The sequence below is a fragment of the Myotis nattereri genome, assembly GCF_964212035.1.
Source record: "Myotis nattereri genome assembly, chromosome: 10".
NCBI lineage: Eukaryota > Metazoa > Chordata > Mammalia > Chiroptera > Vespertilionidae > Myotis > Myotis nattereri.
Window position 1 is genome coordinate 43,644,264 of NC_138085.1, and position 17,921 is coordinate 43,662,184.

At 42.9% G+C, this 17,921-nt stretch overlaps 1 protein-coding gene across 1 annotated transcript in view; it reads right to left on the reverse strand.

Annotated features, from left to right (window-relative positions):
- APLF (aprataxin and PNKP like factor) overlaps positions 1–16,254 on the reverse strand; it is a gene marked incomplete at its 5' end in the record, with an annotated part of 61,613 nt that extends 45,359 nt beyond the window's left edge. Inside the window, one exon of the mRNA XM_081100869.1 lies at positions 16,159–16,254. Within this exon, the coding sequence (XP_080956995.1) occupies positions 16,159–16,254 (96 nt within the window). The remainder of the gene's footprint in view (positions 1–16,158) is intronic.
- Positions 16,255–17,921: the final 1,667 nt, after the last annotated feature.

A 17,921-nucleotide genomic window follows, 5' to 3' on the forward strand; every position in this document is an offset into this window, starting at 1 on the left:
AAAAACAACAACTCAGAGATTAAGAGACCTGCCCCAAATTCAGAGAAGAATAAATGGCTAAGCAGAGACTCAAGCTTGCAATCTAACAAATCCCAAAACCTACATGATGGTTTCCATCCAAGGCAGACATTTAGTGGGGATTCATAAAATGAGAAAAAATCTATATAATATGTACTTATTAGGAAATATTTCAAATACAGGAAATGGAGTGTAGGTTAGGATGACCAACAGCTTTCAAAGGCAGCAGTCTAGTAAGCGTAAATGGTAAGGCTACAGGCTTTAGGGTCAGGCAGACCTGCCTTTGAGCTCTGGAGCCATCAGCACTACGTAAGACAACAGGAAGGTAGGAGAGGGAGTGGTGACAATCAAATGTTTACAGTGAAGACGAGACTATCATCTAATATATAAATCTGCTTTCTGTGTTTGAGCCAATAGTGCTCTACTTATGCTCACAATCGTTTCTGCATACAAAAGTTTAAAAACTGTTTGCACTTTAAATGCTAAAATTGCCAGTCAAGCCCTGGCTGCATGGCTCTAAACACAATAGCTTACCTTTGTCATTTGTGGCTGATTCATATGACAACATTTCAAGCATCAATTTAGGATAATTATTTGGTCCATCTTATAGTTATCTTGGTATCTATCATTTACCCACATCAAAACCAAAATTATAGGTAAAAGCAGACTACAGCAATGCCTAAATTCAATTAAATCCATTAGATTTGCAAAACGTGGCAAAATGTGAAACTACCAGGAATCAGTACCCATTTTTGTAAGCCAGAGAGCAGTCCCACACTTACGACTGTAACTAGAAAGTAGTAACATCAAGCGTCACAGCAGAGTGAATTCCACATCCATAAACTGTCCACACAGCTGCAAGTGAATATTTAGAATATTTTCTAAAATAGTGTATCTTTTTTATTGTTGAAAATATTACAGATGCCCTCTCTTTCCCCCATTGTCTCCCCTCCTCCTCACTCCTGCCCCCTCCCCAGGCCTTCATTGAACTAAGTATCTTAAAGGAAGTCCTATTAAAATTAGCCACTATTAGCCACCATGGTTATTTCAGAAAAGTAAATATAAACTATAACGTATCCTACCAGCAAAGAAAGGATAGAAATTCAGAAGTTCCTATAACCTTCCCAATAATGTACCTTAGTGGGCCAAAATCAACAGCAGTTATCTGGTAACCCACTTTATCATTTGCATACAGCTTTCACTTAAGTGTTGAGATTCATTATAAACAGTACTCAATACTGTTATAGCTATTATTCACATTTTACATATTTGGAAATTGAAAGCTTAGAGAATTTAAGTAACTTCTGTAGGTCATTTTTGAGTAGGTAGTCCTCCAAATTCATACTGTTATTAATAAAAATATGTGAGGAAAATATTCATGTGATCCTACATCTACATGTAATCATCAGACATAGTTTCAATAAATGCAAATTATTCTGTGGCTGAGAGTAAGAAGTTTATATTTCTAACTCGAATACTAAGATCTCATTGTTAAGTTCAATAATACAAGTCAATTTGCTAACCAATACTATCCTATATTATAAAAGCCCAGCGACCAAAATGGCAGGATGACCAGAACGACCACGGCCCCTGATCAGGCAGGCAGGCAGGCAAGTGGTTAGGGGTGATCAGGCAGGCAGGCAGAGGCAGTTAGGGGCAATGAGGCAGGCAGGCGGAGGCAGTTAGTGGCAATCAGATAGGCAGGCAAGTGGTTAGGGGCAATGAGGCAGGCAGGCGAGTAGTTAGGGGAGATCAGACAGGCAGGCAGAGGCGGTTAGGGGTGATGAGGCAGGAAAGCAGAGGTGGTTAGGAACGATCAGACAGGCAGGCGAGTGGTTAGGGGCAATCAGGCAGGCAGGCAGAGTGAATGAGGTGATCAGGAAGGCAGGCGAGTGGTTAGGGGTGATTAGGCAGGCAGGCAGAGTGGATAGGGGCAATCAGGCAGGCAGGCGAGTAGTTAGGGGAGATCAGACAGGCAGGCAGAGGTGGTTAGGGGTGATCAGGCAGGCGAATGAGCAGTTAGGAGCCAGCGGTCCCGGATTGTAAGAGGGATATTCAACTGCCAGTTTAGGCCCAATCCACAGGGATTCCTGCGGGATCGGGCCTAAACCAGCAGATGGACATCCCCCAAAAGGTCCCCGATTGCGAGAGGGTGCAGGCTGGGCTGAGGGAGCCCCCCTCCCATGCACAAATTTCATACACCAGGCCTCTAGTAGAGTAATAAACTGTCAAACATAAAACCATGACACATAATGATGGTTCTTTTTTTTTTTTAATATATTTTATTGATTTTTTACAGAAAGGAAGGGAGAGAGATAGAGAGTCAGAAACATCGATGAGAGAGAGAAACATCGATCAGCTGCCTCCTGCACATCCCCCACTGGGGATATGCCCGCAACCCAGGTACATGCCCTTGACCGGAATTGAACCTGGGACCCTTCAGTCCGCAGGCCGACGCTCTATCCACTGAGCCAAACCGGTTTCGGCACTTTTTTTTTTTTTTTTAAATGATGGTTCTTGTAATTATCCAGCTTGGGTTTCTTTTTTTCCAATCTATATTTTTGCAGGAAGCAATAATAGACTCTTCCTAGCTGTATGAAGTAGGCTTCACTGACAGACACACCAGCAAGAAAGATTTTTAAATAATATAAAAGTATAATATGACCTCTAGTGGTCATATGACTCCACACAATGTAATTTCATTGCTAGATGTGCATCTCTATAAAGAACCAAAAAAGTCCTTTAAAGTCTTTGAAATTAACATCCCTCAGGCATTTAGCTATAATCATCCCTTTTAAACCATACCTCTAACAAATGAGTAAGTTTTAAAAATATTATGTTTTCTCAATGGAAAGTTTAAAGGTTTAATAAATTATCATTAAAGCTTATTTTAATTTCAGGATGGGGTGAGAAGGGTGGGTGGTAGGTGGAAGGTAGGTCACAAATAAATTATCCTAAATATCTTAGGACCTACTTACTTTAACAGTTGATCACTGCTCCTTGTGCAAAATGAATACCCACACATTGTTATTAATATATTAACTGTAACAGCAATCATGTATCAAGAACATTATACATATCATGTATTATCCTTTGTAATCTTCACAAAATCTGTGAAGAAGATACTATTATCTTCATCTTTATAGATGAGAAATGGCGGTACAGAGAGATTAAGCAACTACGTGAAGTTACGTAGCCAGTGAGCAGTGGAACCAGGATTTGAACTCACAGAATCTGATTCTAGAGATACCTTTGCTCTTAACACTGTACTGCCCTCATCATCATTAGGTTAAACATTATTTTTTAGATTATTTACTACAATATACGAACAAAACTGGAAATAAAGCAGAATGGCTATTTAAACAGCAAGTAGACATTCTGAGAAAATTTAAGCTCTAAATAAAGCTCCAAGAGGCCTCATTTCTCACTTGGTCCTATTTATTCTAACGGTCATACCCAAGTCTAACAAGATGTGTTATCTAAATTCCCAATTCTCTATTCACAGTACAGAATAGAGTAGACATGGTTTAGTAAGCAAAGCACTGACAATGGGGTGGGGATGGGAGAAATGACTAATGTTGGTCTGCAAGTGGAAAGAGAAAGACTATAGAAAAGCAAAGAAACCTCAGGATTCAAAAAGAATATGCTGGCTAGAAGCTATTGAGAGTAGGGACAAATGACATAACATCCTTCAAAAGGTACTAAAGTCTTACCCCAATTTTGCTTATTGATTATAGGAGTCATCAATAAATGAAAACTTCATTTGAAAGTCAGACATTTTGGTATTTTAGCCATAAAAATAGTTAAAATCATGGAATTCCAGTTTCATATAGAATAACTGTAGCCACCTAAAAATCCTAATCATACCACATACCTCCCACCATATCTAAGATCAATAAAGCAAATAAAACCAACTATATCACACATCTAAAGTACTAGGAGACAGACATCACCACAAACTTTAATTTACATGTAAGCGGGGAAAGAGACATCAAATGCAGAAGATCAAGCTTCAGGACCTATGCTGCAACCGAAAAGGTGGCAGCTGGGAGGAAAAGAAAGAGAGAAGAGAGGACAGTGAGTCACAGATAGTATCACTCCCAGAAGAGAAGTCACACCTTGAGTGGGAAAAGCTGAAAACACATCTCACATCCAGCAGTTCAGATGGCCAGCAAAACTGGGAATAACTTGGGCATCAATATGAATAATGATTATAATGGAATATAACACAAACAATACAAAAATAATCCATGAATCCATACTGAACTAAAGAAAGGGGCTGGGGCTAGGGCTGGGAGGAAAAGCCTTTCTTTATAAAACAATGCCTGCTAAGGTAGAAGAAAAAAAAGGACCCCAAAAATCACTATTTTGTAACCACCAAAGTATGAGCTGACTCAGTAAAGGATCAATGGATGTTAATTTTCAGGTGAACGCTGATGGGAAACAATATTCATGAAGTATCAAGGCATCACTCCACAGACTACTCACAAAGGGAATGTCCTCTTCACTGGAAGAAATCTGGCCACCTTCCCCAACTCATCACACCAATAACATCACGGCGAACAGAACAACCAAGAGCTGGGCCTCCTGACATGCTGCTCCCAGTTCACATCACCTATGGAATTCTCTTACCCAGAATGCTTAGCCTGAGTCTATGTGGAAACAATCATTCAAATCAAACTCAACAATCATTCAAATCAAACTCGTGGGCATTCTATGAAATGACTGGCCTGGACTCCTAAAGCATTAGTGCTATGAAAGACAGAACAGGTCTAGATTATAGAATATATATATGTTGTTGTTAATCCTCACCCAAGAATATTTTTTTCATTGATTTTTAAAGAGTGTTAGGGAGGTGAAGAAACAGAGAGAGACAAACATCTATGTGAGAGAGACACATCAATTGGCTGCCTCCTGCATGTGTCCCGACCAGGACCAGGGATCAAGCCTGCAACTGAGGTACGTGCCCTTGACCAGAATAAAATCCGGAACCCTTCAGTCTGCCGGCCGACACTCTATCCACTGAACCAAACCAGCTAGGACCAGATAATATTTGATTGGATCCTAAATTGTTTTAAATGCTAAAAAAAGACATTATTGGAAAAGTAGGATAAAACTGAATGTGGAATATTAAAATTTATTACAGTTACAAATTTCTCGAATGTGTGTATTTATTTTCTATTTATGTAGAAACATCCTTGTTCTTAGGCAAAACGTGTTGACATACTTAGGGATAAAGTGCCATAACACATGTAGTATACTTTAAAATGGGTTCAAGACAAAGTAAATAAAACAATATGTTAACTATTAGTTAACCTAAGTTAGGATATATGTGTGTTCATTGTACTATTCTTTCCAACTTTTCTGTAGGTCTGAAATCTTTCAAAACGAAAAGTTCAGGAAAAAATAACTACTATTTCAAAAATGTTGGTACTTAAGAGTTACCATCAAGTTAACTAAAAAATGTAGTGTACATGATTGCTAAATAACATGATAAATATAGTATATTTCTATTTATAGTCTCTTCAGTAAAATTAATAAGCATCGTTCTATTGCATCTAATTTAAGTAGGCACCACAACTGATAGCTAATAGGCCACAAATCACATTGTTTTTTCATTTCTACTTTGAAGAGAATACGCACCCTCCATCTCACCAGCACTCTCTATAATCTTCCACTGAGTCCACTTACTCTTCATGGCATACCTGGCCTCTGGTGGCATTTGAATTTGCAACTCACAATTTAAACTACACCTATACTTTTTAGATGCTAATTCTTCCCATGTGACACTGTGTACCAAATACTACTAGTTGCTTAATCAATATCTATTCATTTCTTCTTCAGTACTAATAGTACCCCAAATTATTCGGGTAACAATGTGCCCAGAATTCTCTGTAGTGACAGATGGACAACAAACACAGTTCTAGCAAAGGATATAAGGACTGTGTTTTAACCACATTTTCTAGCTTCAGTATCTTCTGCTTTGATACCTAGGGCATTACTGACAAGGAAAGAACTACCCCTCCCAGGGTTATGAGATTCTTAGAGATAATAAATGAATGACTCACCTGTAAGTGCACATTTCATATGCAAACTAACCAATCCGAAACCTTACCCCCAATCCCCTGGCTTTACCTGGCTCTTACACTGCCCTAATCACCACAGGGCTAGGCATCAGACAACTAAGGGCAGCCCCAAGGGACCTCAGCTCAATAAAATTATTCAAACCAGTCCATCCTAAACTTGCTTCCTTGCCTTGCCCATTCATTCAGGAGAAAGCCACAATAAAGGCTTTCCCTTCTAGTTTCCCAAGCTCTCTCCACCTTCTGCCTTCCACTGACCTAGGGTTCCCTGGTATGGCCCTGCATGGTGTGCCCTTCTTAGCCTTGGGAACTGTGAGTAATAAATTGTCTTTTCAATGAGTCATCTCCTGATCAGTTGGCCTCACCATACCTGATTAAAACCATAACATCTATATTTTAAAACAGAGTAGAGCCTCTGGAAAGATTGTCTTCCCAATAAAAAGGACCTGGCTCAACTGGCATGCACCTTTTGCCCTCTGCCTTTCTTTCTTCCTGCTTAAATGTGACTCCTCAAAGTACAGCAGCCATCCACGACTACAGACATGAAAACCATATGCAAAGGCTGAGCAAGGAGCACAGAAGAGCCCATTCCTGGAGTAGCTGCACCAGCCCTGACTGACTGCCCCTGTGATTCTCTATTACAGAAGAAAAACCTATTTGATTAAGCTGCCATCTACACTTTTGTGTTACTTACCGCCAAGAGCAATTATGACTAATACCCATTACTTTAGCAACTGTTATGTTGATACTAGACATCTAATAACGAATTCATTTATGCTCAGCCATTTAGAGAAAGAATATTAAGAAACAGAAAAGCTAACTAAACTGAGTACTCCAGAACAAGAACTTTATTATTAAAAGAATTGGGTATCATGTGGCAGGACCTCAGAATAGAAACCCTGATGTATACCCAGGCTGAAGTCTAATGCTGAAGTCACTCCATCCCTCCGTAAGCAGCACTAAAGTGACAGCAGTTTTCTTCAGGTACTATAAAAATACCTCTCACTAAAATTCTTCACGTTGTATCTTGACTGGGGGCATGGCTCTCTGTTTTTATATAACCTCTGAATTGATACAAAGTGGTTCCCTTATCTTTGATTTTCTGGTTTTGAATTAAATGTTTCATGCATTATGATCAAAACTTTGTGCCATAAGAAAAGAGAGAGACATAAAGACATAAAGGAACTGTTTGTGACTTGTTTGCCACATATTCATTTTTGGCATTTATTGGAGTCAAACAAAATGAAGATTTTCTTATGCTACCAGGAGAAATGCTTAGATGTTTTGAATCAAGGTCTCTAACCTATTTGCTTATTATTTCCAAAATCCTAAAAATAAACCCAAATAAAGTAAAAGCAGAATAGCTACTGGACCCTGAAATAGATAGAATAGAATGGTACCACTCATTTCATCTTTGCCTATATGTATTTACAGAAAAACCAACACCAGTTAATTTTTCTTAAGATATTTTCCCAGAGTAATTTCTGAATATCATAGACAAATATAACTCAATAATTCAATGTTCCCATTTAGCCTGCTTCCTATAAATGTAAGAACAGAAAAGAGGTAAAACTTGTTTGTGTGTTGTTGTTTTTTCAGTATAAATTACACAGCCCACTAAGGCCTAAGAGAATAAAAATTTCCTTGTACTGTACTTTATAATTTTCAGTGTTTTCACATAAGATTATCTAGTTTCCTCTATCAACAATTAATTAAAAAAAAACACCAATTCAAACTTTCATGGTAGAGAACAATAGAAAACCACCTGAGATCTGAGTTTGTGTTATGGGAAAATACACAAACTCAAAGAAGCACAAGATCTATTTTAGGCATGATTTGCATAAAATTCCTCAAACGCTGTGTGTGTGTGTGTGTGTGTGTGTGTAAAGTCAATAAAATCTAAAATTAAGACCTCAATTGAATAGGCTGGCTACTATAAAGCTCTCTTCAAGCCATAAAGTTTTCTTATCTAGGGAGCTTCCCAGTATCGGGTCCAGCATACACCCCAAAGCTAAATCACCAACACTAAGACTCAGCCATAACTTTACATTAGTTTATCTTATTCCTCATAAGAGCAAAAGTTAATTGACATAAGATGTTTATTATTTCACTTGGAATTTACCCAAGTCCAATTTCTGATATTAAGAAAAGACAACTTTGGCCTGATCAGTGTGCTCAGTGGTTGAGTATCCACCTATGAACCAGGAGGTCCTGGTTCGATTCCCAGTCAGGGAACATGCAGGTTGCAGGCATAATCCCCAATAGGGGGAATGAAGGAGGCACCAATAACTGATGTTTCTATCTCTTTCTCCCTCTCCCTTCTTCTCCCTCTCCCTTCCTCTCTGAAATAAATGGAAATATATATTATAAAAAAAAAAAAAGACAACTTTGAGAAAATATACTTGACTTTGGCCATAAGCTCTCTAGGCAGACTCCAATTTACAAATAAGTTTACAAAGGTTATTAGTATAGTGGAGGTGAAGTAGTTTTTTGAAATTTGTGAATATACTTTTCCATAAGAATAACAGGGTAAATGGTAAGGTTATCAAGCTATCTCACAAATACCTACTTAATCCACAATACTGATGAAATGTGGATCATGTAGATTTTAAAAGTAAAATCCAATACTTTCTGATCTCCTAGTTCAAGGTTGCTGAATTGTTAGCCAATATGATGGACCTGTGCTGATTTGCTGCTATTGAAATTTCAACTCACCTAACCTGTTCGGCTTGCAATGCAGCTTGCAGAGTGAATGCTATACAAGTGTGAGAACATCATCTTCATCATCAATATATTATGACAGAGACAACATAGTGAGTAAATGCATAAGAAAAGTTTAGGAGGACAAAGTGCATTTAAATCCTCATTTGAGACTTTAGTAAATTAAAGTTTCTTAATTGTTACTTATTTAGTTCAGTTCAGCAGACCTTTCTTAAAGACCTATTCTGTGCCAAGCATCCTTCAGTGTGTCTAGAAGTGATGTTGAACTGCGGTTCATATCAGAATCATCTTCAAAGCTTAAAAAACACACAGATATCCAGAAACCACCTACAGAATCAAGTTACCAGAGAAAGGAGCTCATACAGAAATATGAAGGCATATGAAAAAAAGGCAGATGATAATTTTTATATACATAAGAAAAGTAATTCACTACACACCTACCAGAAGGCCCAAAGCCAAAGCACTGACAATACCAAACTCTGATGAAGATTTCGGACTGGAACTCTCATTCATTGCTGGTAGAAATGCAAAATGGTACAGCCACTTTGGAAGACAGTTGGCCGTTTCTTACAAAACTAAATACATTCTTACCATACAATCCTGTGCATAGATGTTTAAAACAGCCTTCGTCATAACTGTCAAACTTGGAAGTAACCAAGATGTCCTTCAGTAGGTAAATGGATAAACTATAGAACATCCAGACAATGGAATATTACTCATCATTAAAAAGCCATGAAAAGCTATGGAACCTTAAGTACATATTCCTAAGTAAAAGAAGCCAATCTGAAAAGTCCACATATGCATACTGCATGATTCCAATGATAGGATATTCTGCAAGAGGTACAACTATAGAGACGGAACAGTTCAGTAGTTGCCAGGGGCTGGGAGGGAAAGGAAGGATGAATAGACAGAGCACAGAGGATTCTCCAGACAGTGAAACTATTCTGTGTGGTACTACAATGGTGGATACATGTCATTACACATGTCAAAACCCATAGAATGTACACAAAGACTGAACTCCACTGTAAACTATGGACTTTGGGCGATAATGACATGTCAATATAAGTTTATAGAACACACCACTGTCGTACAGGATGTTGATAGTGGGGGAGGCTGCAGATGGCGGTGGGGGGCAGAGGTAGATGGGACTCTGTACTTTCAACTCAATTCTGCCTAAAACTGCTAACTAACAAGTGCTATAAAAATATTGTCTGTAAAAAGTTAAATGGGACCACTGTTGTAATGATTATCCCACAAGTCTAGTCAGCACTTATCTGATTATCCAATATGCCTACATTTTTAAACCTTAGAGGCTGAAATGGTACATTCTTTTAGTCTGAAAGGGACCTTCTCTCCCTACCACCCACTCTCCACCGACCAAAATTCTACCTATTCTAACACTTCATAATCACTGACATATTGAGGAAGTCTTCCTTCCTTCCTGTTCACTCACTCAGGTTGCCTGACTGGCTCCAGTCCCACTTGAGGTTGTGACTTATTTAGTTACTTGCTTCTATGTCTCTCATACCTATTAAACTTTAAGTTTCTTGAGAGTAAAGATTTGTTTCTCTTTTATCCCTCCCATCTGACTCTAGTATATATTCATCAACTATTTTCTGAGTTTACTAAAATATTAGTCAACTAAATAGGAAGAATGTTAACACCACGAATGTTGCTCCTTAAGCTTTAACAATGGGTAGCACTGCTTCTTTGTTAAAATGCACTTCCAAAAGCAAACTCTATATCCTTTTTACCCTAAAGTACAAATAGACTCTTTTTTGAGGACTGGAAGAGTGAGGGTTTGAGACACAGAACAGGAAGGATGAGATCATGTGCCAGACATGTATTGGGCTCAATAATTAAGGAAGGAAGGAGCGAAACCTAGCAGCTAGGAATGCTTGGCACACTGTGTCCCTTGGGATAAACCTTGTTGGACAAGGTTAGGACTAGCATTCCGAGAGAGCCAGTGAGATTCTGCACAAGCAGGAACAGTACAGAGTTGCCAGAATGAGGAGCAGTTACTTTGTAGAAACTTTGTGGGACACTTACAGCATTCTTACAAGTGGTAAACTGATGCCACTTGAAGAGTCCACACTAAAGTCCATGACTCCCCCACCCCCAACTGGGGACCTCTTCTCTTTTTCATTAAAGCAGATTCAATTACTGTAGGGAATCTCACTAGATAGATATCTGGTGCTGTCCTATTTCTCTGGAGGAAAATAGATAAAAAAGGAATGTCATCTAATTCCTGCTGTCAAAACAGATTAAGAAAATTTTGAAATCAAAAACAGTAGTTTTAGCCCTGACCGGTTTGGTTCAGTGGATAGAGCATCGGCCTGCGGACTGAAGGGTCCCGGGTTCGATTCGGTCAAGGGCATGTGCCTTGGTTGCGGGCACATCCCCAGTAGGGGGCGTGCAGAAGGCAGCTGATCGATGTTTCTCTCTCATTGATGTTTCTAACTCTCTATCCTTCTCCCTTCCTCTCTGTAAAAAAATCAATAAAATATATATTTTTTTAAAAAACAACAGTAGTTGAGGAGAAACTAAGATGGCGGCATAGATAAACTCCGGGAAATTGCTGCTTCCCGCAACAATTGATAAATGCATCAAAAACACAAGGTGGACATCATCCAGAACTACAGGGGGGCTGGCTGAGTGTAAATTCTACAACTAGAAGGAAAGAAAAGCACACTGAGAGCCAGAGGAGCTGCGGAGGTGGAGTGCAGAGGTACGGGGGCTCGCGCGCGGAAAGGGTCTGGCACCTGAGGGCGCGGCTGTCTTTTTGAATCCGGAGGGAGACACAAGCTCCCTACGGCTCTGAAATCCGGTTCCGGGAAGTCTCTGGGAACCCAGGACTCATACGGGGAGAAACTGGACTGTCTGGCAGCGGGCGAGCTTGAGAGCGGCTTTCCCTCAGAGGTGCTTGCAGCCATTGCCGGGACACTGGGACTCGCGACTCCTTAGGGCGGGGCTGAGGCTCCGCCATAGCTGCTCTCTCCGCCCTTTGATTCCTTGAGACCCGGCCCCGCCCAGGCTGCGGCAGAGGCTTTTGCATATGAATGCCCTGGCCATTTGCAACCTGTAATTACCTAACAAACTGCAGCTGGGCAAGACAGACCTAGAACTTCCAAGAGAAGGCCCAAGGCCCCACAGCGGCTTGCATTGCTTCACAGCTGAGCCTCATCAGGGCACCTCCAAACTCCAAAAAAGGAAGGGGAAGCTGCAGTTCTCTTCATAGCTCCTGCTGTGTAACCTCAGGCGGAGGCTAAATTAGCACCTCCTTAGATCCAAGAGCCACTGTGCCCAGTGGTCAGAGGGGGGCCATCCAGATCACAACTCCTCAGATCCATAAGGGACACACTCAGGGTGCAGTCTCAGTGAGCACCAAAGCCCCACTGAAGCAAGTCTTGCCCCAGAAGGGTGTCTCCAGCACAGAAGTTCTCCCACTGCAGACACAGCTGATTCTCACTGCCAATTGGCCTGGAGGTCAATTCCACCCAGTGATCCTGCAACAACCAAGGCATAGCTACAACAAGACTGTGCACAAAGCCCACAAAGGGGTGCACCAAGAGTGTCCACCTCAGGTAACTGGGGAGGCTGAGCCACTGGGCCCTACAGGACACCTAGCACACAAAGCCACTCTATCAACACAGGGAAGCAGCCAAAATGCGGAGACAAAGAAACAGGTCACAAATGGCAGAAATGGAGGAAAGCAAACGACTGGATATAGAGTTCAAGGCCACGTTTATAAGGCTTTTCAAGAATTTTATGGAAACCGCCGATAAATTTAATGAGTCCCTCAATAAGTATAGTGAGACCATGGAGGACATGAAAAAGGACCAACTAGAAATTAAGCATACACTGACTGAAACAAAGAATAATCTACAGAGATCCAACAGCAGACAAGAGGATCCCAAGAATCAAGTCAAAGATTTGAAATACAAAGAAACAAAAAATACCCAACTGAAAAAGAAAAAAGAAAAGAGATTCCAAAAATATGAAGATAGTGTAAGGAGCCTCTGGGACAACTTCAAGCATACCAACATCAGAATTATAGGGGTACCAGAAGAAGAGAGAGGGCAAGATATTGAAAACCTATTTGAAGAAATAATGACAGAAAACTTCCCCTACCTGGTGAAAGAAATAGACTTACAAGCCCAGGAAGCGCAGAGAACCCCAAACAAAAGGAATCCAAAGAGGACCACACCAAGACACATCATAATTAAAATGCCAAGAGCAAAAGACAAAGAGATAATCTTAAAAACAGCAAGAGAAAGACAGTCAGTTACCTACAAGGGAGTACCCATACGACTGTCAGCTGATTTCTCAACAGAAACCATGCAGGCCAGAAGAGAGTGGCAAGAAATATTCAAAGTGATGAATAGCAAGAACCTACAACCAAGATTACTTTATCCAGCAAAGCTATCATTCAGAATAGAAGGTCAGATAAAGAGCTTCACGGATAAGAAAAAGCTAAAGGAGTTCATCTCCACCAAACCAGCATTATATGAAATGCTGAAAGGTATTCTTTAAGAAGAGGAAGAAGAAAGGAACTCTTACCATTTGCCACAGCATGGATGGAACTGGAGAGCGGATAAATACCACATGATCTCACTCATTTGTGGAATATAATGAACAACATAAACTGATGAACAAGGACTGATCCAGAGACAGAGAGGCATTGATTGGACTGTCAGGCTTTGGAGGGAGGGTAGGGGAGGGTGGAGGTAAGGGGGAAAGATCAACCAAAGGACTTACATGCAGGCATATAGGCCTAACCAATGGACACGGACAACGGGGGTGGGGGTGGGGGGGGGTGAGGGCATGAGGGGGGGGGGGGGCGGGGGGAGGCGTAGAGGGTAACGTGGGGACAAGGACACATATGTAATATCTTAATCAATAAAAATATATTAAAAAAAAAAAAAAACAACAGTAGTTTTGCCCAGCTGGCATAGCTCACTGGTTAAGTGTCAACCTATGAACTATGAGGTCATGGTTCGATTCCTGGTCAGGGCACATGCCCAGGTTGTGAGCTCAATCCTCCGTGCGAGGCATGCAGGAGGCAGCTGATCAATGATTCTCTCTCATCACTGACGTTTCTATTTCTCGCTCCTTCTCCTGTCTTCTCTGAAACCAATCTATACTAATAAAAGGGTAATATCCCAATTAGACCGGGAGACCGGACGTCCTTTCGGACAAAGCCATGGTGGCGGGGCTGAGGCAGAGGCAGTTAGGAGAGATCAGGTCAGCTGGGAGGGGGAGGGGGCAGTGGGGGAAGCAGGCTGGTGGCGGAGGGGGGGGGCAGTTGGGGGCGAGCAGGTTGGCGAGGGGGGAGTTGGGGGTGACCAGGCCAGCGGGGGGGGGGGCAATTAGGGGTGATCAGACTGGAACGAGGGGCAGTTGGGGGCGATCAGGCCAGGAGACAGAGTGGTAGGGGCAATCAGGCAGGCAGGCAGGTGAACGGTTAGGAGCCAGCGGTCCTGGATTGCGAGTGGGATGTCCGACTGCCGGTTTAGAAACGATCCCACAGGGATCGGGAGTCGGACATACCCCAAGGGGTCCCAGATTGGAGAGGGTGCAGGCCGGGTTAAGGGACACCCCCCACCACCCACAAAAATATCATGCACTAGACCACCAGTAAAAATATTTTTTAACTGATGAACAAAAGTAGATCAAAAGACTAGAAACATGGAACAGACCGTTAAACCTCAGAGGGAAGGGTGGAGGGGGGTGGGGTGGCAGGTAAGTGATCAGCCAAAGGACTTGTATGCATTAGGAAAAGCATAACCAATGGACACAGACACAAGAGGGGGGGCCTGTGTTGGGGGGTAGGAGCCTCCAGGGAGAGGTAAATAGTGGGAAAAGGAGACATATGTAATACTTTCAACAATAAAGAATTTAAATTAAAAACAAATATATATATATATTTAAAACAAACAAGTAAATAAATAAACCAGTAGTTTTCATTTAAGAGTATTAAGCTGTACAGATAATTGAAGGAACTGCCTGGGAGGTTTGTCCTCTACCGCCCCTTTTCTCTCTTCTTTCTTCCCTGTTTCTATCTCTCCCTCTATCCTTTTCTCTCCCCTTCTTCCTCTATCAATGTTATTTAAACATTTAAATAATTACTTGCCAGGTAAAAAAAATAAACAACAGGTGAATTTCAACTTTCTTACTTAATCTTACTACACACACACACACACACACACACACACACACACACACTCTCTCTCTCTCTCTCTCTCTCCTTTAGGACTGACTTCCTTCTCACTTTTCCTGCTTGGAGAAGGGTTCTAGGGCCAATACCAATGGTTCCATTTAGACACTGGAGGTTAACCAGGATAACAGTCCATACCCATTACTCCCTGGCATTAGCTCACTGGCACAGGTTTGTCTCCACCGTCCAAGAGAAAACTAGAGGGCATCAACCCATGTCTCATATTTGGATGCCCCACAGTGCTAGAGTCTACAAAATGTGTTGCACAAAGTGGGCACTAAAAAAGAAATGTTGACGATTAAGAAAAAATGCAAGTACATATTTAGAAGGAGAGCTACAAAATTTCAGAATGCAACAGACCACTTTTCTAATTCTTAAACACCCCAGAGAGGGTGGAGATTAAACAGCTTAGTGCCACTTTGTGTCCAAAACCTTACGTGTGGCCTTTAAATAACCGATCTACAACTCAATTTTCTCATCTGAACAATAAGGATAAAAAGAGCACTAACTCCCATGGTTTTGAACGGATTAAAGAACTTGGTATGCCTGCAACACTACACTCCCCATAAGGGTTAGCTACTGAAAGACTATTCCGATAAAAGTGAGGCCATCGGTCACACAATAGAGGCCAAAAACTTAAAAGAAATTATTCTAGAAAAGATAAATTCAGGGGTTGGCAAACTTTTTTTCTATAAAGAGCCACAAACTAGTGTAAATATGTGGTTTGTCAAGTCAAGAGACAATAGCCACAGCCCTTGGAGCAAATCTTCCCCCTGAAAGGCTAACAGGTTCTTTGTTTGTTTACATTTTCCACTTTAAACTTAAAGTTCTTAGGACGCAGGCCCATTCCAAAACAGGCTGGATTTGGACCCAGGGCCACAGTCTGCCGACCACCGGATGAGATGATAATGATGATAACTCAAGTCCGTGCTTTTTAAAGGCAACATAAGGGAAACGTGAGTGGATTCAAGTTGAGTGAAAAACGTGCTGCCCCCAAACTTTTAAAATCCCGACATGGCCGGCGTGGTGGGGAACAGGTTCAGGAGGGGAAGGGCGCAGAAGCGAGCGAGATCGTTCGCTGTATGGCTCTCGGCTCCGGCGGAGCCCTCGCACACTTACTCCCAGCAGCGGCCCGCGGCCGATCACCGTCTCCCCGGGCGCCAGGGCCACCCGGGGGCCGCCGTCCCGCGGCTGCAGCTCAAAGCCCCCGGACATGGCGGCGAGGATCAGGCCCCTCCGCCAGGAGACGGTCCCCGCAGCCGTTTCCGCCTTCCAGGAACAGGCGTGGAGCCTGGACGGGCCCCCTCGTCCCCTGGGAAAACGCAGGGGGGGAGCTGAAATTGGCCGGGGTGTGTCAAGTTCTCCCGCAGCTGGGGCCCAAGTGACGCGTCTCGAGTCCCGCCTCCCTACTTGGACCAGTGACGCAAGCGAGGATTCCCACTTTGCCAGTAAGCCAACTACTGTTTAAAACCCCGGCTGAGCCCGTCCCCTTCCCTTCCCACCGCCCATCTGGCTGGGAGGACGCCGGACCTTGTAGTCCGTAGAGCCGTCCTTCTCCTGCCTGGCCCAGCGGAGGTGCCCTAGTAAAACTACCGATCCCAAAAGGCAATGCGCGCTCCTCTCTACGCCAACGCGAAATCAGAGTCAGCGCGCGCTCCTCTCCATGGCAACGCGAAATCAGAGTCAGTGCGCGCTCCTCTCCATGGCAACGCGAAATCAGAGTCAGAGCGCGCTCCTCTCCATGGCAACGCGAAATCAGAGTCAGCGCGCGCTCCTCTCCATGCCAACGCGAAATCAAAGTTATTGGCTCGCTCCTCTTCGCGCCAATGCAAAATCAAAATCAGCGCGCGCTCCTCTCCATGCCAAGGCCAAACTGGCGCGCTCCTCTTTGCGCAAAGGCAAAATCAGAGTGGGCGGTGCGCTCCTCTTTGCGCCAATGCGAAATCAGAGTCGGCAAGGCGGGGCTAGAGTGGGCGGGGCCAGGGGGCTCGGGGGCATGGGATTCAGTGGCCAGAGGACTTAAATTGCCAGAGAAGCCGGCACCTTCCAGTGGGTAAGTTCATTCTTTCCCTTCCTGCCCGCGTCCAGCCGTCCAGCCGGCTGTCTCGGGGCCGGGTCCCTGAGCCAGGGTTGCCTCCGCTCAAAGCCGCAGAGCCGAAGTGACAGCCGGTGCTCAGAGCTGTTATTGTCAGCTGTGTTCTTTGAGCTGTCAGCTGCAGCCTGCGTGGGGCACGCCAGAAGGGTAGCTTAGAGGGGACGCGGGGTCACTTCTTCCGACTTGCGGAGTCTGGACAGGGTGGGGCTTCCCGAGAGCCGGGAGGCGCCCGCGGCCAGGTCTGTCCTGCCTCCGGATCCATCTCCGTCCGAGTGACACCTGAAAGGGGGCGAGCCCTTCCCTAACTCCAGAGGTAATTCGCCATTTTGGTTCGTAATGAAAAGGCAGAAAGAGGATAGTTTTCTAGGCATCCAGGCAAAACTGGACTCATAAGAAAGATGCCTAGTGGGATTTTAGGACCCTCACCAAGGTACCCCCCCAATGTTGAATTCAAAAGCCTTCTTCTGTCTTTTGTGGAGTAACTAATGAGAAGGCACATTTTATTCCCCAGTGAGATCCTGGAAGTAGTAACAAGTAGCAATGTTCTCCTAATATGAGATTCTTTTCAAGAATATGGTGGTTTGGCTTTGGTTTGTTTTGATGATGAGAGGGGAAGGTGCATCACAAAAACTTGGGGATGACTCATAAAACTTGTTTTTACCTCTTTGGTTTTTTACTTCCCCAAAGCCTCAAGAGAAAGTCCTCTGTGGCATGAATACAGGCCCTAAAATTCTGACCACCAGTTATTTTGGATCATATACAACCAAATGAACGGGAGCAACTGTGG